The sequence below is a fragment of the Eleutherodactylus coqui genome, chromosome 5, assembly GCF_035609145.1.
Source record: "Eleutherodactylus coqui strain aEleCoq1 chromosome 5, aEleCoq1.hap1, whole genome shotgun sequence".
NCBI lineage: Eukaryota > Metazoa > Chordata > Amphibia > Anura > Eleutherodactylidae > Eleutherodactylus > Eleutherodactylus coqui.
The window spans coordinates 220,011,460-220,034,181 of NC_089841.1; the positions used below are offsets into that span (position 1 = coordinate 220,011,460).

Sequence of the window (22,722 nt, forward strand, 5' to 3'; positions counted from 1 at the left end):
TAATCAAGCACCTAGGAGTTGTCAGAACTCCATTCAATTAAACACAATGGTAACATTGATATTAGTACGTGATATCCGAGCAAGGCATCCCTGCAGCGGGATTTGCCGCAGAATTTTCGCCCGTGCCCGCTGCCATAGGATTGCATTACATAATGTAATCCTATGCACACAGCCGCGATTTGTTCACGTGAAAACACGCGCAGAAAACAAATCGCGGCATGTTCTACTTATGTTCAGGTCTCGCAGAGGCCCACAAAGAAATTTCACTGGTGACGCGCCAGCTCGGCTCCACTCCATGCATGCGCCTGCTGAAAGGCAGCCAGCACAGAACAGAGCGAGACCCCGGGAGTGGGTGAGCGCCCGATCACTGCAGGAGTATGGGTCGGATCCCACTGCGAGAATTGCGGAAAACTGAACCCTTGAGGTCAGACTCTAGTACCCTGTTGTACCGCCTCTAGCTTGGACACAAGATGTGATACGGATGGGCATGGAGGCTCTAGTACCCTGTTGTACCGCCTCTAGCTTGGATACAAGATGTGATACTGGTGGGCATGGAGGCTCTAGTACTCTCTTGTACCGCCTCTATCTTTGATGCAAGATGTGATACGTGTAGGCATGGAGGCTCTAGTACCCTGTTGTACTGCAACTAGCTTGGATACAAGATGTGATACGGGCGGGCATGGAGGCTCTAGTACCCTGTTGTACCGCCTCTAGCTTGGATACAAGATGTGATACAGGTGGGCATGGAGGCTCTAGTACCCTGTTGTACCGCCTCTAGCTTGGATACAAGATGTGATGGGGGTGGGCATGGAGACTCTAGTACCCTGTTGTACCGCAACTACCTTGGATACTAGATGCGATTACTGACGGGAATGGAGGCTCTAATACCCTGTTGGGCTGCCTCTAGCTTAGATACAAGATGTGATACGGATGGGCATGGAGGCTCTAGTATGCTTTAATCCTGGGTACAAGATGTGATAGGGGAAGTCATGGAGGCTCTAGTACCCTGTTTTAATGCAACTAGCTTAGATACAAGATGTCATTGAGGCTGGTATGGAGGCTCTAGTATTCTGTTGGTCCACCTCTAGCTTGGATACAAGATGTGATTGGGGTGGCCATGGAGGCTCTAGAACCCTGTTGGTCCACCTCTAGCTTGGATACAAGATGTGATACAGGCGGGCATGGAGGCTCTAGTACCCTGTTGGGCTGCCTCTAGCTTGGATACAAGATGTGATATGAGCGGGCATGGTTCCATATGGTATCCTGCAGCATATCAATTTTATATTTGCTGTAACTGAACCTCCAGATTGTACGAACTCGTTGGCTTCCCAGATGGTCCCATACATGTTCTATTGGTGAAAAACCTGGTGATCGGGCAGCGACAGAAGTGTGGCAGTACTGTGGAGACATTCCTGTGTGCAGCTTGCTAGGTTCTCCTATACACGTCTTATTATATTAACAGGAGGATGAGTGCATGGTATTATGAAACGCAGCACCTTGCTGGTATGCTAACACTTGACACAAGCTTCATCTGGGGTTTGCTGCTCGATCACTTTTTTTTTTTTTTAAACTGCAAAGCTTTGGGTTCAAGCTTTTTTTAAATGCTGATTACAAAGTTTCGATGGTGAAGATGAGCAGCAACTGAAGTTGTTGCTTGTATAGATCTTCAAATGAGATCCCGCTATTGGAGGTCCCACTACTTTGTGAGTCTATAATATTGCTTTTGGTTCTCTAGAGATTTGAAGAATGATGTTGCAATGATTGTGTCCTGAACAGAGGCGTAACTTGAAGCTCCTGGGCCCCAATGCAAAACCAGTAACAGGACCCCCAACTATAATGCTTCATTCATAGTACTGGGCTCCCTATGTGGAGAGGAGAGGCCTTATGGGCCCCCTAAGGCTCCTGGCCCGGGTGCAACCGCATCCCCTGCATCCCCTATAGTTACGCCAGTGGTCCTGAAAATGGTGAGGAACAATGACTTCTAAAACTTCATTTGTTGCTGAAAACTGATGTGAGAATATTCCCTTCTCCAGGGATTTTGGATTTAACCAGCAATGCAGAGAATCTCTCACTGGGTTGGCTTTGAGAATGTTCTTGTCTAGGGCTGGCAGAGACTTGTCCCATTGGGTTATAGTAAGGGATCAGGCACCAGGCTACTGCTTGAATACTCAGACTCAACATGGCTTCGTTCAAGGAGTCCTGTATTCACCTCTGGAATGAGATCTACTTTTTTTTTTTTAATTTGTAGTCACACTGTACCATCAAACATATAGACATTAGTCTGAGCCTTAGGGCTCACTCACATGGTCGTAACGGGCCTGCGTACTCCACACATGTTTTTCATGTATGTTGTTTGCAGTCCTTAAAGCGCATTGATCTACAATGGTCCATCCAGAAATGTTTTTAACGCACGTGAAAAAAAAAAAAAAAAAAACAACAGCATGTCCCATTTTGGTGTGTATTATAGGCTATAGAAGGTTTAAAGTATGCGTGTAATGCGTAGCTCCCATATGCCCATGTGAGTGAGATCTTTTGCAGCAAAATGACATTCAGCAAATCAGCGTTTTACAATGCTAGCAAAGTAGTTGAGAGGTCAACAAATCTTATTCACTTGATGCAGAAAAAAACTGAAGTGTAAACTGAACTGCGGTGTAAATTTTGAATACTCCCATCCTTGTAGAAAGTGATTTCTGGCACCAGTAGACTTACCTACACGAACTTGCTTTTATCTGTATTTATTTTTTTGTTTTTTCTAAGGGTACATTCACTCGAGTGTATGCGTACATTGGTGCTAGAAAAAACTCGCACCCTCGTACGTGCACAAACACACGTGAATGCGCATCCATGCAGCATCACTTTCAATAGGGCCGAGGCTGCTTCCCGCATTAAAAGCAATAGGATGCCGTCACCCCTGCTGCGATTTTTTTTTTTTTTCTTTTTTCTTTTTTTTTTTTCAGGGAAGGGCTTGAAATATAAGCCCTTACCTAAAAATCGTGTGTGTGTATTATATATTACTCACCTCTCTGCTGCTGTGTAAATAAATATTCACCGTGGTGAGTAATGAATCCCCCACCACAGCTATAGCAGAGGATATCTTCATCTCTACAGTGTTAAAGGGGTTGTCCCGCGCCGAAACGGGTTTTTTTTTTTCAAACCCCCCCCCCCCCCCCCCCCCCCGTTCGGCGCGAGACAACCCCGATGCAGGGACCTAAAGAAAGCTTACCGGAGCGCTTGCCTTAATCCCCGCGCTCCGGTGACTTCTATACTTACCGGTGAAGATGGCCGCCGGAATCCTCTTCCTCCGTGGACCGCAGCTCTTCTGTGCGGTCCATTGCCGATTCCAGCCTCCTGATTGGCTGGAATCGGCACGTGACGGGGCGGAGCTACACGGAGCCGGCATTCTGCACGAGCGGCTCCATTGAAGAGAGCAGAAGACCAGGACTGCGCAAGCGCGGCTAATTTGGCCATCGGAGGGTGAAAATTAGTCGGCACCATGGAGACCAGGACGCCAGCAACGGAGCAGGTAAGTAAAAAACTTTTTATAACTTCTGTATGGCTCATAATTAATGCACAATGTACATTACAAAGTGCATTATTATGGCCATACAGAAGTGTATAGACCCACTTGCTGCCGCGGGACAACCCCTTTAAGTGACAAGGGGAGTCCCCGCGAGGCTGAAGAATTCCCCTGCCACAGCTGTGGCAGAGGATCGTGACGTTCTCCCATTGCTTTCAATGCTCGCTGATTTAGTGATATTTTTTGAAGTTAGCACCCCCAAAATACACTTGCTGATTTTTTTTTACATTTTTTTTAAATGTAAACATTTTTTTTTTTTTGCTTAATTCGCTAGAACTATTTTTAAAATTAATAGGGAGCTCTAGAACTCTTTGGGGTGCATCCAGAACTTTTGAAAATTAACTTTTTTGAAAGAGGGGGTGCTGACTTCACAGAGGTAAAGCAATGGGCTGCCGGTAAGCCCTGCAAGATTTTTCAGGGAAGGGCTTTAAATATAAGCCCTTCCCTAAAAATCATCCCTGGAATGTGTTTAACCCATTCCCGCTGCAGGGCATAAGTTTACGTCCTGGCAGCAGGGTACTTCCCGCAACAGGGCGTTAACTTTCGTCCTGGGGTTAGCGCGGGATCACATATGATCCCACGCTATCCCGCAGCGGGAGCCGGCTGTCAGTCACAGCCGGCGTCCCGCTGCAACAGTGGGGGGCATCGGAGATGCGCCCCCCGCTGTTAACCCCTTCCCTGCCACGATCTCCCTCTGTGTCTCCGGCCGGCTCTCGCGATAACATCGCGAGAGCCCGGCCTGTCACCATGGCAACAGGACGCCAGGCACTGGCGTCCTGTATTGCCAATGCCTGAGATCGTTGTATAAGCGATAAGGCATGGCAGAGCTGTAGCTCTGCCATGCCTTATGACAGCGAACATCAGGGCAGTGGTTCAAGTCCCCCAGGGGGACACAAATGTTGAAAAAAAAATAAAGATTAAAAAAAAAGAGTAAAAAAAACTTTTTTATGCTTTTTCTCAGATTAGCATAAAAAAAAAATAAAACCCCACATATTTGGTATTGTCGCGTCCGTAATGACACGTACAATAAGTTGCACATGCTTTTTACTGTGCACGGAAGAAAATGCAAAAAAAAACCCGCTAAAAAACTGAGGCAAAATGCAAATTTTTTGCATTTTGCCTCACTAAAAACACAATTAAAGTGATCAAAAAAGCCGTATGTAACCCAAAATGGTACCAGTAAAAACTACAGCTCGTCTCGCAAAAAATAAGCTCTCACAGAGCTCTGTACATCAAAAAATTAAAAGGTTACAGGACTTTGAATGCAGCGATTTAGAAAAGAAAAAGATTTCCAAAAAAAAGGGTTTTTATTGCAGAAAAGTGGGAAAACCTAAAAAAAAGTAAGAATTTTGGTATCGCTGTAACCGTACCGGTCCGCAGAAAAAATGGAATGTCTCATTTATGCTGCATGATTAACGCTGTTAATAAAACAAAACAAAAAAAAAACAAAAAAACTCTGGCAGAATTGATGCGTTTTCTCTCCCTGCTATCATAAAAAAAAGACTATATTGTAAAACTTATATGTACCCAAAAGTGGCACCGATAAAAACTACAGTTCGCCATGCAAAAAACAAGTCCTTATACGGCCGCGTCGACAGAAAAGTTAAAAAGTTATGGCTTTTGATAAACGGAGAAGAAAATCCGCCAAAAATTGTTGCGTCCTTAAGCCCAAAATAGGCCATGTCATGAAGGGGTTAAAAAAAAAAATGTACTCCCTTCTCCTCAGCTGCCTGGGGCTCAGGCGTGTCCAGCCTGTTTTCTCCGTGCACTGCTTTGACTCTGTTTCAGCAGCAGAAGGGATTTAAAATCCCTGCCTGCTGAGAGGGCTGTATCTGATTGGCTGAGCGCTCAGCCAATCACAGACAACACTCAGCCATTCATTGAATGACAGCTGAGTGCTGCCTGTGATTGGGCACAGCACTCAGCCAATCACAGGCAGTGCTTGGCCATTCATGGAATTCAATGAATGACAGCTGAATGCTGCCAATATTTGGCTGAGCACTTAGCCAATCAAAGAAGCCCTTTCAGCAGGCAGGGATTTTAAATTTTAGATTCAGAGCAGTGCAGGGAGAAGACAGGCTGGGTATTGTATCTTGACACCACAAGGAAGTCCGGGTACCTGATGTCACAGCGCTACTGCTCAGCAACGGGCCGTTTACACAGACATGCACTTTAGCTCCTTCTAGCACCTTTAGCTCTTGAGCAAATTGGGAGCTAGGGGTGTGAGAGGGGCGTTCCTCCTGTTAAACCCCTAGCTTCCGGTGGCGTCAAAATACAATAATACTGACAGGCTGGATGCGCCTGAGCCCCGTCAGCTGAGGGGAAGTGAGTGCATTTTTTATTTTTAACACATTCTAGAGATGATTTTTAGGGAAGGGCTTATATTTAAAGCTCTTCCCCCCCCCAAAATCCCTGCAGTGCTTGCTGCAGCCTATTGCTTTCAATGGGACTGCAGAAGCGCCGGTCCCATTGAAAGCAATAGAACATTGCGCTCCTCTGTCACAGCTGTGGCAGGGAATTCTTTACTTCCTGCGTGGAGTCCCCTTGTCACTGAACACTGTGCCAGTGCTGTCACAGTGTTCAGTGATATGGGGGCTCTCCGCAGGGAATATTTACACGCACCACGAACCTATGGTACACGCATGTTCTATCTGTTGCAGGTGTGCGCATTTGCATGCCTGTAAAACACGGACATGGGAGCAAACCATAGGAAACCAATGGTTCTAATAGACGCGTGGTTTTGTTCGCACATAAACACGCTCGTTTGAATCCACCTTAAGGCGTGGGGGGGGGTGGTTGACATTTGGGAATAAACGTACCATTTTTCCTTACTTTTGGTTTAGAATTTAACGATCGCCCCAATACCAATTAGTATCGTGTGTTTAGGGACTGCTGTATATTTAAAGGCTATAGACCCCTTTTACTTTTTTTTTTTTTTTCTGAGCCATATATTTTTGTATGTAAAACATTTTTATAACTGGTTTGTGATTAAAAATTCCAAACTGATTGTGTGCTATGCTTGCAGTGTATTCTAATATACTGCAAGCTGGAGGTCCGAGTTTCTTGCCAAATCCTTCAGTCAGGCCGATTGACGGATTGTTGTTCTCTGGCAGGTAATGGCAGGAGGAGGGACTGCAGGAGATGTGGACGCTCTCCACCACTGTGAATCGGTACTGTTGCCTACTACTATTTCATAGGCACTGGCCTTTTTTCCATTCTTTCCTCCTGGCCACAGATGGCTGGCAGCGTGATGTGAACTGCAGGTTTACATCTCCTCATTCCCCCACTTGGCAATAAACTGTCATTAAGCAGAGTAGAACATCATTCCATAAGCTTGACTCGCAGATTTTATAAGAAGCGCTGCAAGCACAGCAGAGAAATGTTTTTAAAGGTAGCCAACTACAGGTAATTTTTTTTATTAATACAAAATTATTTTTTGTATGCAAAAATACAAGTACTGATAAAAATTCAATGCAAAGTTGTTCATGGTCTTTAACCTCTTCCCAACCTTTCTGTTTCAAAGAGCTGATGGCCTCTGGTAACTACTGCAATTAGAGTTGGCACTAATCAACACTGTTGACTAAATGTCAAAGCTGATTGCACATATAAAGGAGGAAGGGAGTCCTCTGGCACCCCATCACCTCCCCCGCAATATGATTGTGAGGAGCCAGTGGGCTAGTATGGCAGCCTGGTCCTCATGGAGGTGCTTAATAGGCAATATTGAAAAGTACTATATACTTCAATACTAAAGTATTGCAGTATACAGTACAAACTATAAAGTAATTGCAAGTTTAAGTCCTCTTTTAATGACAAAAAAAAGCAACAAAAAAAAGTTAAAAACCTTTTCAGACTTTATGTATCAATAAAAATCTAAACGATGGTTTAAAACATATTTGGTAGAATCCTGTTCCAAGAAGTTTGAACAAGTAAAATATTGCATGACTTTTCCCACACGGTGGACACCACTTTGTAATTTTATTTATTCACTGATCAGCCCTCTCATAGTGCAGTCGGCAAATATGTAAATTAAGGGTCTCAGAGTATGACAATGCTCTATTTTTTTTCTTTAGCTACCAAAATTATTTTTCTTGCTTTTTCCTCCTATGACATATAGGGCTATTTTTTAACTATTTTTTTCTTTTCTTCACTGACTTTTTTTTCCTTTTTATTAGGGGTAAAAATGATTCATTTATTTTTTTATTTTATGGTTATTTTTAAAATTGGTGTGTTTACACTAAAATAAAGTGTGGGAATGGTTCCCTCAGTTATGGATGTTTTGATATATAATTTGTTTCAAATTACAGGGCACATATGGTGAGGGTTTTGGTTGGCATCGGCGGTGGGTCATTTGTTTTTCTTTTTCTGTGTATATATGCTTGTTGCATTCTGTGATAAAAAGGGGTGTGTGTGTGTGTGTGTGTGTGTGTGTGTGTGTGTGTGTGTATGTATATGTATGTTGTCACCTCTGTTCTCATCCTTGCTCTCAGTTTCAGAACCTCCTTCAAATGTCCACCTCAGGGGCACTCTACTCACATCAGCCCCTCTCTCCTGTCCTCCCCTATGCACAGCTCGCATGCACTCTTTACTTTCTTACTTAGCCTCAAACCCCCTTATGCCACTAACAAATATAAGTCGCCCTCATAAATCTCCTAACCATCTGCTAACCCTCGCTATCTTGTTACTACTAGCAGCTGGGGATATCTCCCCCAATCCTGGCCCACCCTCTAGTGCTCCTAACTATTACCCCCTACCTAAATCACTAAGAAAACCCTCAAGCTCAACTGCTAGCCCATGCATACCCTCCCCTGACTCCTTTAAATGTGCCTTCTGGAACTGCCAGTCAACATGTAATAAACTCCCCACCATCCACGATTTTCTTTTATTGCTAAATCTCTAAATTTGCTAGCTCTTACAGAAACGTGGATACAGCAGTCTGACACTGCTTCCCCTGCTGCACTGTCTTACAATGGCCTGCAGTTCTCCCATACCCCAAGACCAGATGACAGGCGAGGTGGAGGAGTAGGTGCTGCACTCCCAGAAATGTACCTACCAGGTCATCCCCCCCTGTACCCTCACTCACTTTTCCATCATTTGAGGTACATACGCTATGGCTTTCCCACCTGCTGTCCATGCGAGTAGCAGTTATCTACTGCCCCCTAGGTGCTCCTCGCCTGTTTTTGGACCACTTTGCTGCCTGGCTCCCCCACTTCCTATCCTGTGAAATTTCAACCATCATCTTAGGGTCATTAGTGGGGATGTTAAAGTCACCTATCTCTCCATCTGCCTCTTAGCTTCTATCGCTCACCTCCTCCCTTGGTGTCTCTCAACTCGCAGCCTCTCCCACTTACAGGGATGGCAACACTCTTGATTTGGTCTTCCTCCGTCTGTGCTCTGCTTCCAACTTCACTAACTCCCCTTTTCCGCTCTCGGACCATAACCTCCCCTCTTTCTCTGTCACGCTCCCTAACCTCTCTCCAACCCACCTACCTCCCGTACCTACAGGAACCTTAAGGCCATTCACACCCAGGACTTTGCTGAGTCTCTACAGTCCTCTCTGTCTCCTATCTCTCTCCTCTCCTGCCCCAACCTGGCTGCCGCTCACTACAACACCGGTCTCAAACATACCTTGGATGAAGCGACGCCCCCCCCCCCATGACCCAAGCTATCCGATGTAGAATGCGGCAACCCTGGCTCTCGGCGGGGCTCTAGAAGTGCTGAACGGCTGTGGAGGAAGTCACAAATGTCCGCAGACTTTCTCCACTACAAATTCATGCTCAGAACCTACAACCTCGCCCTCCACTATGCCAAACAAGTCTACTTCACTTCTCTTGTCTCCTCACTATCGCACAACCCTAAGCGGCTCTTTGATACTTTTCACTCCCTTCTCAGCCCTAAACTGCAGCCCCCGGTGACTGTTCTCGGTGCTGAAAAGCTGGCTGCCTACTTTAAAGAAAATTGATGACATCCGTCAGGAAATAACTTCCAAATCCCAGACTAGCCCTGACCCTATTCTTGTCAGCACTGCATCTAGCTCCTGCTCACTGTCTGTACTCAGACCAACAACAGGGGAAGGAGTCTCCAAATTGCTTTTCTCTGCTCGCCCCACCACCTGCGCTAGCAGCCCTCTCCCCTTACACCTTCTCCGATCCCTCTCCCCAGTTTTCATCTCCCATCTCACCACTATATTCAACCTCTCTCTGACCTCTGGCATCTTTCCCTCTTCTTTCAAAGGCGCCATCATATCCCCACTGCTAAAGAAGCCGACTCTTGATGCGACTGATGCTGCCAACTACCGACCCATCTCAAACCTCCCCTTCATCTCCAAACTACTAGAACGCCTAGTTTACTCCTGCATTGTAAGCTATCTATAAGAGAACTCTCCTAGACCCCCTACAGTCTGCTTCCGACCCCAACGCATGACAGAAACTGCCCTTACAAGGGTATCAAACGACCTCCTGACAGCCAAATCGAGGGTCGATTACTCCCTACTGATCCTCCTCGACCTCTCCGCAGCATTCGACACTGTTGACCACAAATGCCTCCTCAGTATGCTTCTCTCCATCGGCCTAAAGGACACTGCTCTCTCCTGGTTTTCCTCCTACCTATCTGACTGTTCATTCAGCGTCTCCTTTGCTGGATTCACCTCCCCTCCTCTTCCCCTTGCTGTTGGGATTCCCCAGGGTTTGGTCTTTGGTCCCCTCCTTTTCTCCATCTACACAGCCCCTATTGGACAGACCATCAGGAGTTTTGGCATCCAATACCACCTATACCTCTTCCTGTGACATCTCTGCACCTTTCCTCCAAAACATCACCAACTGTCTGTCTGCTGTCTCTAACACTGTGTCCTTTCTCTACCTAAAACTAAACCTCTCTAAAACTGGCTTACTGGTATTGCCACCCTCACTAACCGACCTCCTCCTGACATCTCCATCTGGTGTGTGGCGCCACCTTAACTCCCAGACAGGACGCCTGTTGCCTTAGCATCATATTTTACTCCAATCTCTCATTTAGCCCCTACATCCAATCTCTTGCCCGAACATGTCAGCTGCACCTCAAGAACAGCACAAGAATCCGCTCTTTCTCACCGCAGACACGCTAAAAACGCTTATTGTTGCGCTCATCCACTCTCAGCTCGATTATTGCAACTCGTTGCTGATCGGCCTCCCCTGCACCAGACTCTACCCTCTCCAATCCATCCTGAATGCGGCAGCCAGGCTCCTCTTCCTGTCCAGCCGCTACTCGGACGCCTCTGCCCTGTGCCGGTCACTGCACTGGCTGCCCGTTAAATACAGAATTCAATTTAAACTCACTACCTTCATCCACAAAGCCCTCCACAGTGCAGCGCCCCCCTATATTGCCTCCCTCATCTCAATCCATCACCCAGCCTGGGCTCTCTTTTTGTACTTTTATCTTTCTTTATTTCCCCTGTCTAAGCGCAATGGAATATGTTGGCGCTATACAAATAAATATTATTATTATTATTATTATTATTAAAGATTATTTTATATTACATAGGCCTCCTGCACACGGGCATGAATTCCGCGGTGAGATTTCCCGCAGAATTTCCGCCCGTGGAAGCTGCCAAAGCATTACGTTAGAAAACGCAATCTGAGGCAGATGGCCGTGATTTGAAATCACACACGGGAAACAAATCGCAGCATGCTCTTTCTGTGCGGATTCTGCGAGCCCCGCACAGAAATGTCACTCCCCGGCCGCTGGCTCTGCTCTCTATTTTTTATTTTATTTTCTTTTTTTCTTTTTGTACCTCTATTTTTCTTATCTGTGTTCTCCATAATGTAAAATAAGACCTGGGGGATATTCGCATGGTCTTCTTTTTCTTTTATACTTTTTCCAATGTAGCTTGGGCATCCATAGAAGTCCCAATTACAGAAAAAAACATCTCCCTGTTGTGACACCAGCCACTAAAAGAGCTGATCGGGGTCTGCAAGGACCCTGCAGCTATGCTCTAACAGGAGGACCCGACGGTCACGTGATCCCCCTTGGCTTTTTACCCCCAGTAAAACTAAAAAATGGGGGGGAAAAGTCAGTGAAAAAGATATATTAAAACAATAGCCCTATATATCACTAGAAAAAAACACACTAAAAATAATTTTGGTAGCTGAAGGGAAAAAAAATAAGGCAGTAGAACCACCGCATGGGTAAAATCCCTAAAAAGTGTTTGGTCTTTAAGAGGTTAAGAAATGCCACAGGTATATCCTAATAGGCAAGCATTCATGACATCCGTAACACCTGAATGGAGCGTTGTGATCTGATCATTGAGGGGCCGTTTAGGGCATCAGAATTTACTGCGACATTTAAATGGCTGACAGCCGCAGTCAGCGTGAACTGACAGTTGACACCTACCATTTATGGAGTGTAGGCTCTACTCCCAAGCCTGCTCCATACAAATGCAGCGCATATACAACGAACATGGATGTCAGGTGTTGTCAATGGGTTAAATGGTACCATAAAAAAACAAAAAAAGTAAAACTTGTCCTGTAAAAATCAAGTTCTTACACAGCTATTTTTTTTTTTTTTAGTGCAACCAATACTATTAAAAATGAACGCGAAAGACTCTGATGAGCAGAACCCTGCTTGCAAAATAATGACCTTCAGGCCAACAATGGAAGAATTCCGAGACTTCAACAAGTATTTGGTGTATATGGAGTCTAAAGGTGCACATCGATCTGGCTTGGCAAAGGTAAGAAAACGGGGAATTAAATCTTTGTTTCGGGTGATTTGTGCACATGATGTTGTAGCACTACTTTTGTCCATTGTATGACTTGTATCTTACATTTTTCATCAGTTTTCCCCTCTGCATGCTCAATTGCTAATCATCCGTTTTCACTGACACTTACATACAGATATAGTGCATTAGCTAATGGTGAGATGATTGCTGCTGTTTATTCACATGTACACTGCTCAGTAAGGCTGTAGGCTCCTACATGATGATATACATCTCTCTGTGTGTTACAGACAAAGAGCCAGATCTGTAGTTTTCAGTATATAGAACACAGCAGCCAGGCTTTTCCCACCACTCACAAGAGAATTTTGGGATCACAAATATAGCCTGCAGAAGGGCAAAAAATGCAGGATACAAGTCGTATAATGGCCAGGAATTGTGATATTCATGTGCTCACACTGCAGCTTATTCAGAAAAGGTTAGGTACACTCTAACCTCCACCGTGTAAAAGTGCTTAAAGGGGTTGTCCCGAGGCAGCAAGTGGGTCTGTACACTTCTGCATGGCCATAATAATGCACTTTGTAATGTACATTGTGCATTAATTATGAGCCATGCAGAAGTTATAAAAAGTTTTATACTTACCTGTTCCGTTGCTGGCGTCCTCGTCTCCATGGTGCCGACTAATTTTCGCCCTCCGATGGCCAAATTAGCCGCGCTTGCGCAGTCCGGGTCTTCTGCAGTCTTCTATGGGGCTCCGTGTAGCTCCGTGTAGCTCCGCCCCGTCACGTGCCGATTCCAGCCAATCAGGAGGCTGGAATCGGCAGTGGACCGCACAGAAGAGCTGCGGTCCACGGAGGAAGAGGCCATCTTCAGCGGTGAGTAGAGAAGTCACCGGAGCGCGGGGATTCAGGTAAGCGCTCCGGTGAGCTTTCTTTACCTCCCTGCATCGGGGTTGTCTCGCGCCGAACGGGGGGGGGGTTGAAAAAAAAAAAAACCCGTTTCGGCGCGGGACAACCCCTTTAAGACCTGTAATGCAAGTTCCTGAAATGGAATTCCGGTCATAAAATGACAATATATACTAAAGATTAAAGGTAAGGCTTATAAAAAAGTGCTAGATCTATGAAGCTGACAGGGCTTAAAAAGTAATTACTACAATGCTAAAACTAAGTGACAGTGAGAAAAATAACCTATAAGAATAAATTAATCAAGGGCGTAGATACCTTTTAGTGAAAAACCATAATATTACACATTATGGGCACTAGATTTATGGATATGCCACATTAATCCAGAGATTTATTTGGAGTTGGGAGGGTCCCCCATCCCGCCCTCTAATATGGGGTAATTGTCATCTGCCTTATAGGGGAGTTCAAGCCTCAATATGAATTAGCATGGTAGGCCTATAGGTTAGGCTGCCTTCACACGGGTGTATATACGCAGCTATTTACCAGCGTAAATATGCTGGGCCAGCTGAATGAATGCATTGAATCCACTGCATTCTTTCTGTTGCGCGGCGTATTTATGCAAGTAAATAGCTGTGTATATACTGAGGTTGGGACATCGACACAAAAATATCGATAGTTGATAGTATCGAATATCGCTGAACAAATGATTGCTATTTCGATGTATCGACTTTTTTTAAAATGCTGTATAAAAATAAAACAGGTCTAGGGTTAATAAAGCAACACAATCCACAAAAACAATGTTAAAACTTTAAACTGTTGAATTTCATATTAACGTCTAACTATTAATAACATCATGAAGATATATTAAAGTTACAGATGAAACATACAATTAAAATCAGGTATATGAAAAGAAGTTTATCATTTGCCCTGATAATCATTATCTAATGAGCCAAGAAATATTAATTTGCTCGCATGCTCTCCCTTCAAAATGCTCCTTCCAGCAGACACAATTTCACCAGCTTTTGAAAACCTTCTTTCTGCAAGAACTGAAGTAGCGACTACAGAAAGATGCTTTCTACCAAGCTGGTACAAATTGGAGTAGGTTGACATATTTCCCTCCATATTTTAATAGTAATTGCGTTTAGCTGTGTCTTCTATCTTTTCTATGGTCACTGCGTTCGCGTTAGACCCTCCTTTTATGGACGCGACCTTCATGCGTTCAGCGCAGCCCTCCATCTGCATGTGGAAATGCTTCCATTTAGAAGCATTGCCCACAGCCATGCATTTAGAGCCTGCTTCTAACACCATGAACAAACGCATTCATGGAAAAGGGGCCGAAGACCCCACTATTTCTGAGAGTCATTTTGCCTGCAGCAAACCTTATTGGTGACTAAGAGTCACCTGACACTTTCCAAAAGTTTCTAGAACTTGTTTATAAGTTCATTAGTGCCGCGAGCAAAACTACATCCTGTACAGCACAAAGGAAAGGGCAGAATGTAAAGAACGAAAGAAACGTCACCGGACCACAAGACACGTTTCTTCTTTACAAAATTAGATATTATATTACCTTAAGCTATCGATGTTACCGACATATCGGACATAATATCGATGAAAAGTATCGCCAAAGCATTAGCGATAAATCCATATTTCGATATCCCAACCTTAGTATATACGCCTGTGTAAATAAAGCCTTAGACTGGATGAACCTGTCTTTGCAACTTGTACCACTTGACATGCCGTATCTTTCGTCTTATAAGACGCATTTCTCTTCCTCCCAAAGCGGGGGGGAAAAAGTTGCTGCGTCTTATACAGCGAATGTGCCGTATTGACATTTGTCTGCGCGATCGTGCGTTTAAAAGCGCGATCGCACGAACAAATGTGCGATCACTTACCAGTTTTTTTCTCCTCCCTACTGCCGCCCATACGGCTCGCTGATTGGTGGTAAGTGCTAGCGGGAATTGCTGCTGCTTCCCCGCCTCCACCAATCGGCTTTTTCCCTTCTCCTGCTGAAGAAGCACCGCTGTTCCAGACTTCTGCTGCTCTGTCGCCCGGCACTATCCCTGGGTGAGTTCAAAATATTTTTCCCTACTTTCCAGCTCTAAAGCAGGGGTGCGCCTTATCATCTGCTGCGTCCTATAAAGCGAAAAATATGGTAGTTGATAAAATTAAAAAAATTCTGCAGTGGCTTAAATGTACATAATGAAGTAAATGATAGAATTACAACAGCTTTTCACAGCTTTAAACTGGAGTTTGTCTAACATAAAAATACATTAATCATTTGTAAACCCAATCAGGGGTTCTGTCGTAGTTTAGATAAAAGTTAAACAGTCCAGATATCGCTGGGCTAGACTGCTGGCTCTTTATTTATTTATTTATTTTTTATATATGGATTTAAGCTTTCCTATTTTTTTTTTTCCTGTTACAAAACTTTAACCAAGTCTTACCATCCCTCCTCTCATCTTTGCTGAAGAAAATGTTATATGGCTGTCGGTCTTATAGATATTGAATGAAGCCGCAGGCAGGTGCATATATGTCAGATGTGGGCAAACTCCTTTTTAATCTTTTCTTGTTTTGTCATACTTTTAGACACTATTTGCATATCGTTACTTTCACCGTATTTCTAGATTTGACAATATAACACTTGCTTTTGTAAAGGAATTGTTCCAACACTTAATTTCCGCTGTGTGTTTTAATCATGTTATACACTTGAAGATTATAATGCCTAGCAATGATATGGAGACAGTTCATTTTTTTTCCCCCCTCTTTTTTACTTTAAGGTGATTCCCCCAAAAGGATGGAAACCAAAGAGACATTATGATGACATAGATGACCTTGTGATCCCTGCTCCAATCCAGCAGATGGTAACTGGGCAGTCTGGTCTCTTCACTCAGTACAATATTCAGAAAAAGCCAATGACTGTAAAAGAGTTCAGAAGACTCGCCAATAGTGATAAGTAAGTCAGCCTGTCACATTAATCAGTCATAGCAAACATATAGAGAATGTAACGGCACACTAATGGCGCTATGCAATATGTCAGTAGTGAATACATGAAACTGAACTGCAATACTGTAAAACGTACTATGCAAATAATTGGGAGTTCTTGATGCACATTTTGATCAAATTGTGAGAGCCCATCTGGTAGTGACAAGGCAACACCATCAGATGAGATCCTAACATTCAGACTTTGCTCTCTTTGGGCCTATGGCCTCGACATGAACTGGGGAGTGTAGGGTCCAGGCTAATTAAAATGAGCGGGACAGATGGGGGTGGAGAGTACATACAATATGGAGGCAGCCACACCTCCGAATATTCAGCGCAAAAGGAATCTGACAGCACATCCAACATGAACTATAGGTCACGTGTTAATTTAAAGTGGCTGAAAGCAAATGACAAACGTACATATCGTGCAACGACACACTAATAGTGCCTTCAATGAGTCTCAGTATTAGGGTTCCTGCTGTCATTGCAGATGGACTATCACAATTTGATCCAAATGTGCAATTAGAGCTCCGACTACTTGCATAGTACATTTAGCAGTATTGCAGTTCAATTTCATGTATTCACTATTGGTATATTTCATGGTGCTGTTAGTGTGCTTTTACACCATGTGTAGGTTTGCTATTTGCTTTTAGCCATTTTAAAGTAACATGCACATATATTTTTCATTTTGAATATGCTATCTGATTTCCTTGGCATTTCCAAGTACAGTGGTGCCTTGACATACGAGTTTAATCCGTTCCGTGATAGAGCTCTTAAGCCGAAAAACTCGTATGTCAAAGCACTTTTGCGCATTGAAAGCAATTAAAATGCCATTAATGCGTTCCAATTCATTTCAAAGGGGAAACTAACTGCAAGTATAAAAACAAAAAAAATATCAATGCACTCTTACCGTTAGCGTTCCGCTATGGTCTGCGATGCTGCTGCAACATCCTCCTCAGCGCTGATAGAGCATTGTTTTCTGGATGTGGGGCTTGTTTCTAGCAAGCTAATGCTCTGATTGGTTAACTCAGCGCCCAGATGCCAATGAAAGCTGGCGCTGGGTTAATCAATCACAGCCATTCAATGACATTCAGCGCCGCAGACCATCGCGAGGATGAAACCCCGACAATAGGTGAGTCTTTGCTTCCATGGGGAAATCACACTTTCATGGGCCAATGTTGCACTTGTCTGTGTGAAATTAGCCTAAGGCTACATTCACACAAGCGAGCGAGAAACCTGGCCCCATATCATGCTTGTCAACGTGCGTTTTAGGCCGCTTCCACATGGGCGATTTTGTCACAATGCGACAGTTCTACAAATCGCATGTATGTAGAGCCCATGCTTTCCAATGGCTTCCTTTAAGCGAGTGATGTTTTGTAGCCTGCAACATTGCAAGACTACAAGATCGCGGCATACTCTATACAGCTGCTATTTGTGTTTTTGTTTTGTTATTTTGTTTCTGATTGGTTACCAAATGTGTGGCTCAGCCATTTGGACCTGGCGCTCGATGAACCAATCAGAGGCAGAGCTTCCTCGAGGTGGGGACTTTCAAAGTCCCGACCAGGAAGCTCTGCAGGAGAACTTCAAGCAACTGCCAGGGAGCTTCAGGGAAGACTCGCAGGGAGTTGACAGTGCCAGAGAGGTGATTCATTCCCCCCCCCCCCCCCCCCTTTTTTTTTCTTCTTCTTATGCAGCTAGGGCTTATTTTCGGGGTAGGGCTTATATTTCAAGCATCCCCCCTCCCCTGATAATCCTTGCATGTGGTACTATAAATTTGCACAACTTTATAGCGACATAAAATCACGTTACCGCTGTGAGAAAACGCAGCGATATTGCACACAACACTGATGTGATATTGCTGTGATTTTTTTTTTTTTTTTTTTTTTTTTTTTCTTTTCTTGCGGCGATATCACGTTGTCCGTGTGGTGGCGGCCTTACCCGCCAAATTCAAAAGCACCTTACATCACTTCTTTGAAATTCCAATCCTCTGGTACTTGTTTCATGCATGTCAAAGGATCGCACTCCTGTGCACATTGGATGACATGCGATATGTTTGACTCTTCCATTGAAAACAATGAACGATGTGTTCCTAGGGATGCAAAAGGATAGGATATGCAGCATTGTTGTGAGGGGGGGGAAAAGTTGCTTGTGTATGACTTCATTGAAAAGAATAAACTTTATATTCGTGTGAGTTTTGTGCGTCTTTCAACGCGCAAGATTCATGTTTGTTTAAATGTAGCCTCAGGAAGACCAAGTCCTGGACAAAATAATACAGCACGCTATTCTATTTTGTCCGCTAAAATGCCAGGCAGCATAACCTAAGCTTGGCAGACTCCATTATATGTCAGTGAGGTGCCAGTTCTGGCACTTCTGTGATTTTCATTGTTCAGCTCATGACTGAGCCGAACAATGGAAATCTATGCAGAGATGTGAAAATGTTGACAATGTTACTAAAAAATGCTACAGATTTAGTTTTAATATAAATGAGTTTCTTTCCATGAAACGCCTCCTACACACCTCAGCTGCCGCAGAACCTCATAATACACGCTTTGGCTTTTGCAGAATCTCAGAATACATACATTCTGTAATGCAGGACCTTGTAATACATACCTCAGCTGCTGCAGAACTTCATAATACACGCCTGAGCTACTGCAGAACTTCACAATCACTTCAGCTTCTGCAAAACTTGACTATACATATCTTGGCCCCTATTTATGTATAGTAACTAGCTCAAAAATGCACAACATCAGTATGCTACACACAACAAATCCCGTTTGAATTAACACGCAGAAACTAGCTAATAAAAAAATATCCAAAGTTGTATCAATGCACAGTAACACTTTTTTTTTAAAATTAAAATCTCAGTACATTACATTCAACAATTAACCCCATCCTAACTAGAATTATAGCGCAAAAGCAAATAAAATGTCAGCACTACCCTATGGAAATATATCCCAATAGAAATATATAAAAGCATCAAACTCATAATTTATGTATTAATCCAAAGAAAGAGCAAACTGCCACTATGGACAGGAATACATTTACTATAATAATGCCCGTATAAACAAGGATGTCGCCACTGTAATACTACCCCCTTGGCATGGGGGCTAAATCCTTGTCCATAGAAGTTGTAAATTATAGTCTTGTGCATAGGAGGTAGAAGTACTAGACCCCACCCATTTTTGTTGGCCCTGCCTCCTGTCAATTTAAACCCTCTTATAGTACAACATAGGGTCCCTTTTTTTAGAATTTTTTTTTTTTTCTCCAGGGGCACTTTAAATTGTCAGTCTGCCCCTGGTGTTTGGCCCATATGATTTTATCTGCTGCAGTCTAGTAACATTGGGGGGCTGTTTTATTTATTTATATTATATTATATATAATACCAGACTAGTGAGAGCAAATGGATCAGTCTAGTCTTCCATAGAATGCAAACCAGTCAGAACAAGTATGGTAAAAGGAAACGGGAATGGTTAGTGTGCTGGTATGATAATGGAGAACCAGGGCAAAATCCTAGCTAGGTTGCTTAATGGTTCAGAAGTTTGGCTAAAAGTTACATTATTGGGGGGCATGGCTATAGGTGATACAGAGCTAGCAATTGTACCCTGATCATGATGACACTGTGGCGTTAAAGCCCCAACTGACACCACTATTCTAATAGCACATGAGAGCCCTGGAGCTGTGCCACAAGAAAGTACTGATGTGTTTAAAAAAAATAAAAAATAAAAATAAATAAAATTGGCCCCTCTCCAACACGTACCCATGGACGTTTAGTGTGAGTGTGAGCATTCAAGCATGTTTAAAGAAGTGAAAAAAACAAAAAACCCAGACACCACTCGGCAGTCTTGACAGAAAACGCTGACCTACCACCACAACAGAGATCCGGTGGGCTGAAGGACCTGCGGTAATGTCACTGCTGTGGGAGGAGCTGCCACGTATAGTGAGGCGAGGGGGAAAGGCCTTAGATTGTGGAGTGACTGTTGTACAACTTTCCGAGATGCCGGATAAGCAACCATGAGCCACAGCCACAACTCTACAGCAATCCGCCTGGCCCTGCACTGTAAACCAACTTGTCCCGCACTGGTTAAGAGGAGAGAGGGGAAGGGAAGATACCTAGAGTTGAGTGAACATTCTCGTCCGAGCTTGATGCTTGTTCGAGTATTAGCATACTTGATGGTGCTTGTTACTCAAGTGAGTACCACGCCGAGTTTGACCCCTTCCCGTTTTGACCCCTCACTGCATTACCAGTGAGAGGGAGAGATCCATTCTAACGCACTCCAGCGCTCTACAGTATGCATACAAAAATGCTTCCACCACCAACTTCTTAAAGGTAAATTGGAACCAGAATTATGAATGTGATCTTCACAGAATATGGTTTCGTGTTAACACAGGCGAGGTTCACTAATTAATTTAAAGTTTAATTCTCAAAGAAAAGCAGTGCTTATTTACAGAAAAATACAAAAATGATGTAACAAGAAAATTGGCAAGAGACTTATGGTCAATTTACACAGAGCGATGATCGCTCAAAAATTGCTAAAAAGCGATCGTTTGAGCGATAATCGTTGCTTCTAAATATGTGGCCATCGTGCACTTTTCATGCACTGCTAGCTGATCGTTACATTTAGTTCAACCTAAAAATCTTCCTTCAGCCTTATCAGCAGTTGTCCACAGGAGGTGCTGATAGCATTGTTTCCTGTGGAGAACATGGATCTAAATGCAGATAATAGCCCTTGGGAAACTAACTGCCTTCAGTGAAGGCTTTATTTGCACACTTAACCTTTTGCAATCCAATTTTGGATTCAGGGTTTACTAGGGGGCTTTCTCTTTCTGCTGTTATACAATGGCGCCATCTGCTGGCTAGAGCCAGTACTGGGGTATGTGACATACTGGAGAGGCCCCCGACAACAGAGCAGCCAGTAATATACAGTAAGAATACCCTGCCAGATGTCTTCCAACATCGGAGCTGTGCAGCCTTCAATCAGAATGTCTTTAGACGTCAGACAGTGGATTGGAAAGGGTTAATTGCTCTTAAGTAGCTGAGTAGCTACTTAATAGTTTATGCAAAATGATTGCTGGAAGCTGTCACTCAAACTGTCGTTGGAGCGATCTTTGAGTGATCATCGCTCTGTGTAAATGGGCCTTTACATATGATATCACAGACAGTAAAATAAGAGTGTTACCATTCTTGCATGGAGTCTCGCGGGGTACTGTCGACCAGTTCTGACGTATAATGACTGACCATTTGGGGTCCGTAAGCTCCCACTTTTAAAGGACCCCCTCAGTACACCCCTTCTCCCCGCCCCCACTGAGGTCACACAGAGCAGGGATGGTTGGATTTGTAGGAACTCTGAAAAATCATAATTCCCTGCTTTCAGTCATATCTTCATACATGGCTAACTGATCGGAAATATAGGCCCGGCGTATTTTTAGTCACGGCTTTACCTATGCCCTGAGTCCACACATCAGCAGCTTCAGGTATATCCCATCCGAGATACGCGATCCTCGATTTCTGAGCATCGTGTAAATATGGGAGTCCCTGCATCTTATTCGCGGTGATGCGACATTTCACAAAATTTCCTTGTCAGTGGGCTGCGACGTGCAGATCTTTAATAATGTCTAAATTTACATTTTTCCTTTGTCTTCAGGGCTTGTCCTTTGTTAACTCTTGGAGCCAAAAGCCACCAGGTCAGCTGGACAAGGGGGGGGGGAGCTACTGGGGTGTGAAGCCTATTTCTTCTCCTCTCCTAATATAATATTTTTTTTGGCTCTGGCTTCAGCAGGGCTGTAGGACATCGAAAACTCCGTGGGGGAGTGTTATTACCAGTCTAATAACTACCTAGTAAGGGGTAAGGATGTCAACTCAACTTTACTAGTGTCCTGAACGGCAGCTGACTGATACTGGACAGCTGGGGGGGGACACTTTATTCGGGGAGGGGGAGACCTTATATTACAGGAGCCATTGTGCAGTTTGGTAGAAGGTACTGTATACTGGATAAACTTGGCAGCAGCTACTACTGGGACCTGTGATGACATTATGTGATCACCTCTGTGGGTGGAGTCCAGAATCACATGACCAGGGGGTGATCACTGTATCCAGGAGTCTAGTGATGTGTGAATCGAAATATAGCAGAGCTGTATGTGTCATGTGCTGTGTGTGGGGTCAGGATGGATGTAAGGGATGTACAATGTAGTAGAGCTGTGTGTGTGTGTGTGGGTGGTCAGGATGGATGTAGTAGAGCTGTGTGTGTGTGGGGTCAGGATGGATGTAGTAGAGCTGTGTGTGTGTTTGTGTGTGTGGGGGGGGGTCAGGATGGATGTAGTAGAGCTGTGTGTGTGTGTGGGGTCAGGATGGATGTAGTAGAGCTGTGTGTGTGGTGGTCAGGATGGATGTAGTAGAGCTGTGTGTGTGTGGGGTCAGGATGGATGTAGTAGAGCTGTGTGTGTGTTTGTGTGTGTGTGTGTGGGGGGGGGGGGTCAGGATGGATGTAGTAGAGCTGTGTGTGTGTGTGGGGGGTCAGGATGGATGTAGTAGAGCTGTGTGTGTGTGTGGGGTCAGGGTGGATGTAGTAGAGCTGTGTGTGTGA

The 22,722-nt window shown here is 44.1% G+C and overlaps 1 protein-coding gene across 1 annotated transcript in view; it reads left to right on the forward strand.

Annotated features, from left to right (window-relative positions):
• LOC136628939 (lysine-specific demethylase 4B-like) overlaps nt 1–16,119 on the forward strand; it is a 46,639-nt gene extending 30,520 nt beyond the window's left edge. The window contains exons 2-3 of the mRNA XM_066605013.1: nt 12,118–12,278; nt 15,940–16,119. Coding sequence (XP_066461110.1) covers nt 12,118–12,278; nt 15,940–16,119 — 341 coding nt within the window. The remainder of the gene's footprint in view (nt 1–12,117; nt 12,279–15,939) is intronic.
• The last annotated feature ends 6,603 nt before the right edge of the window (nt 16,120–22,722 follow it).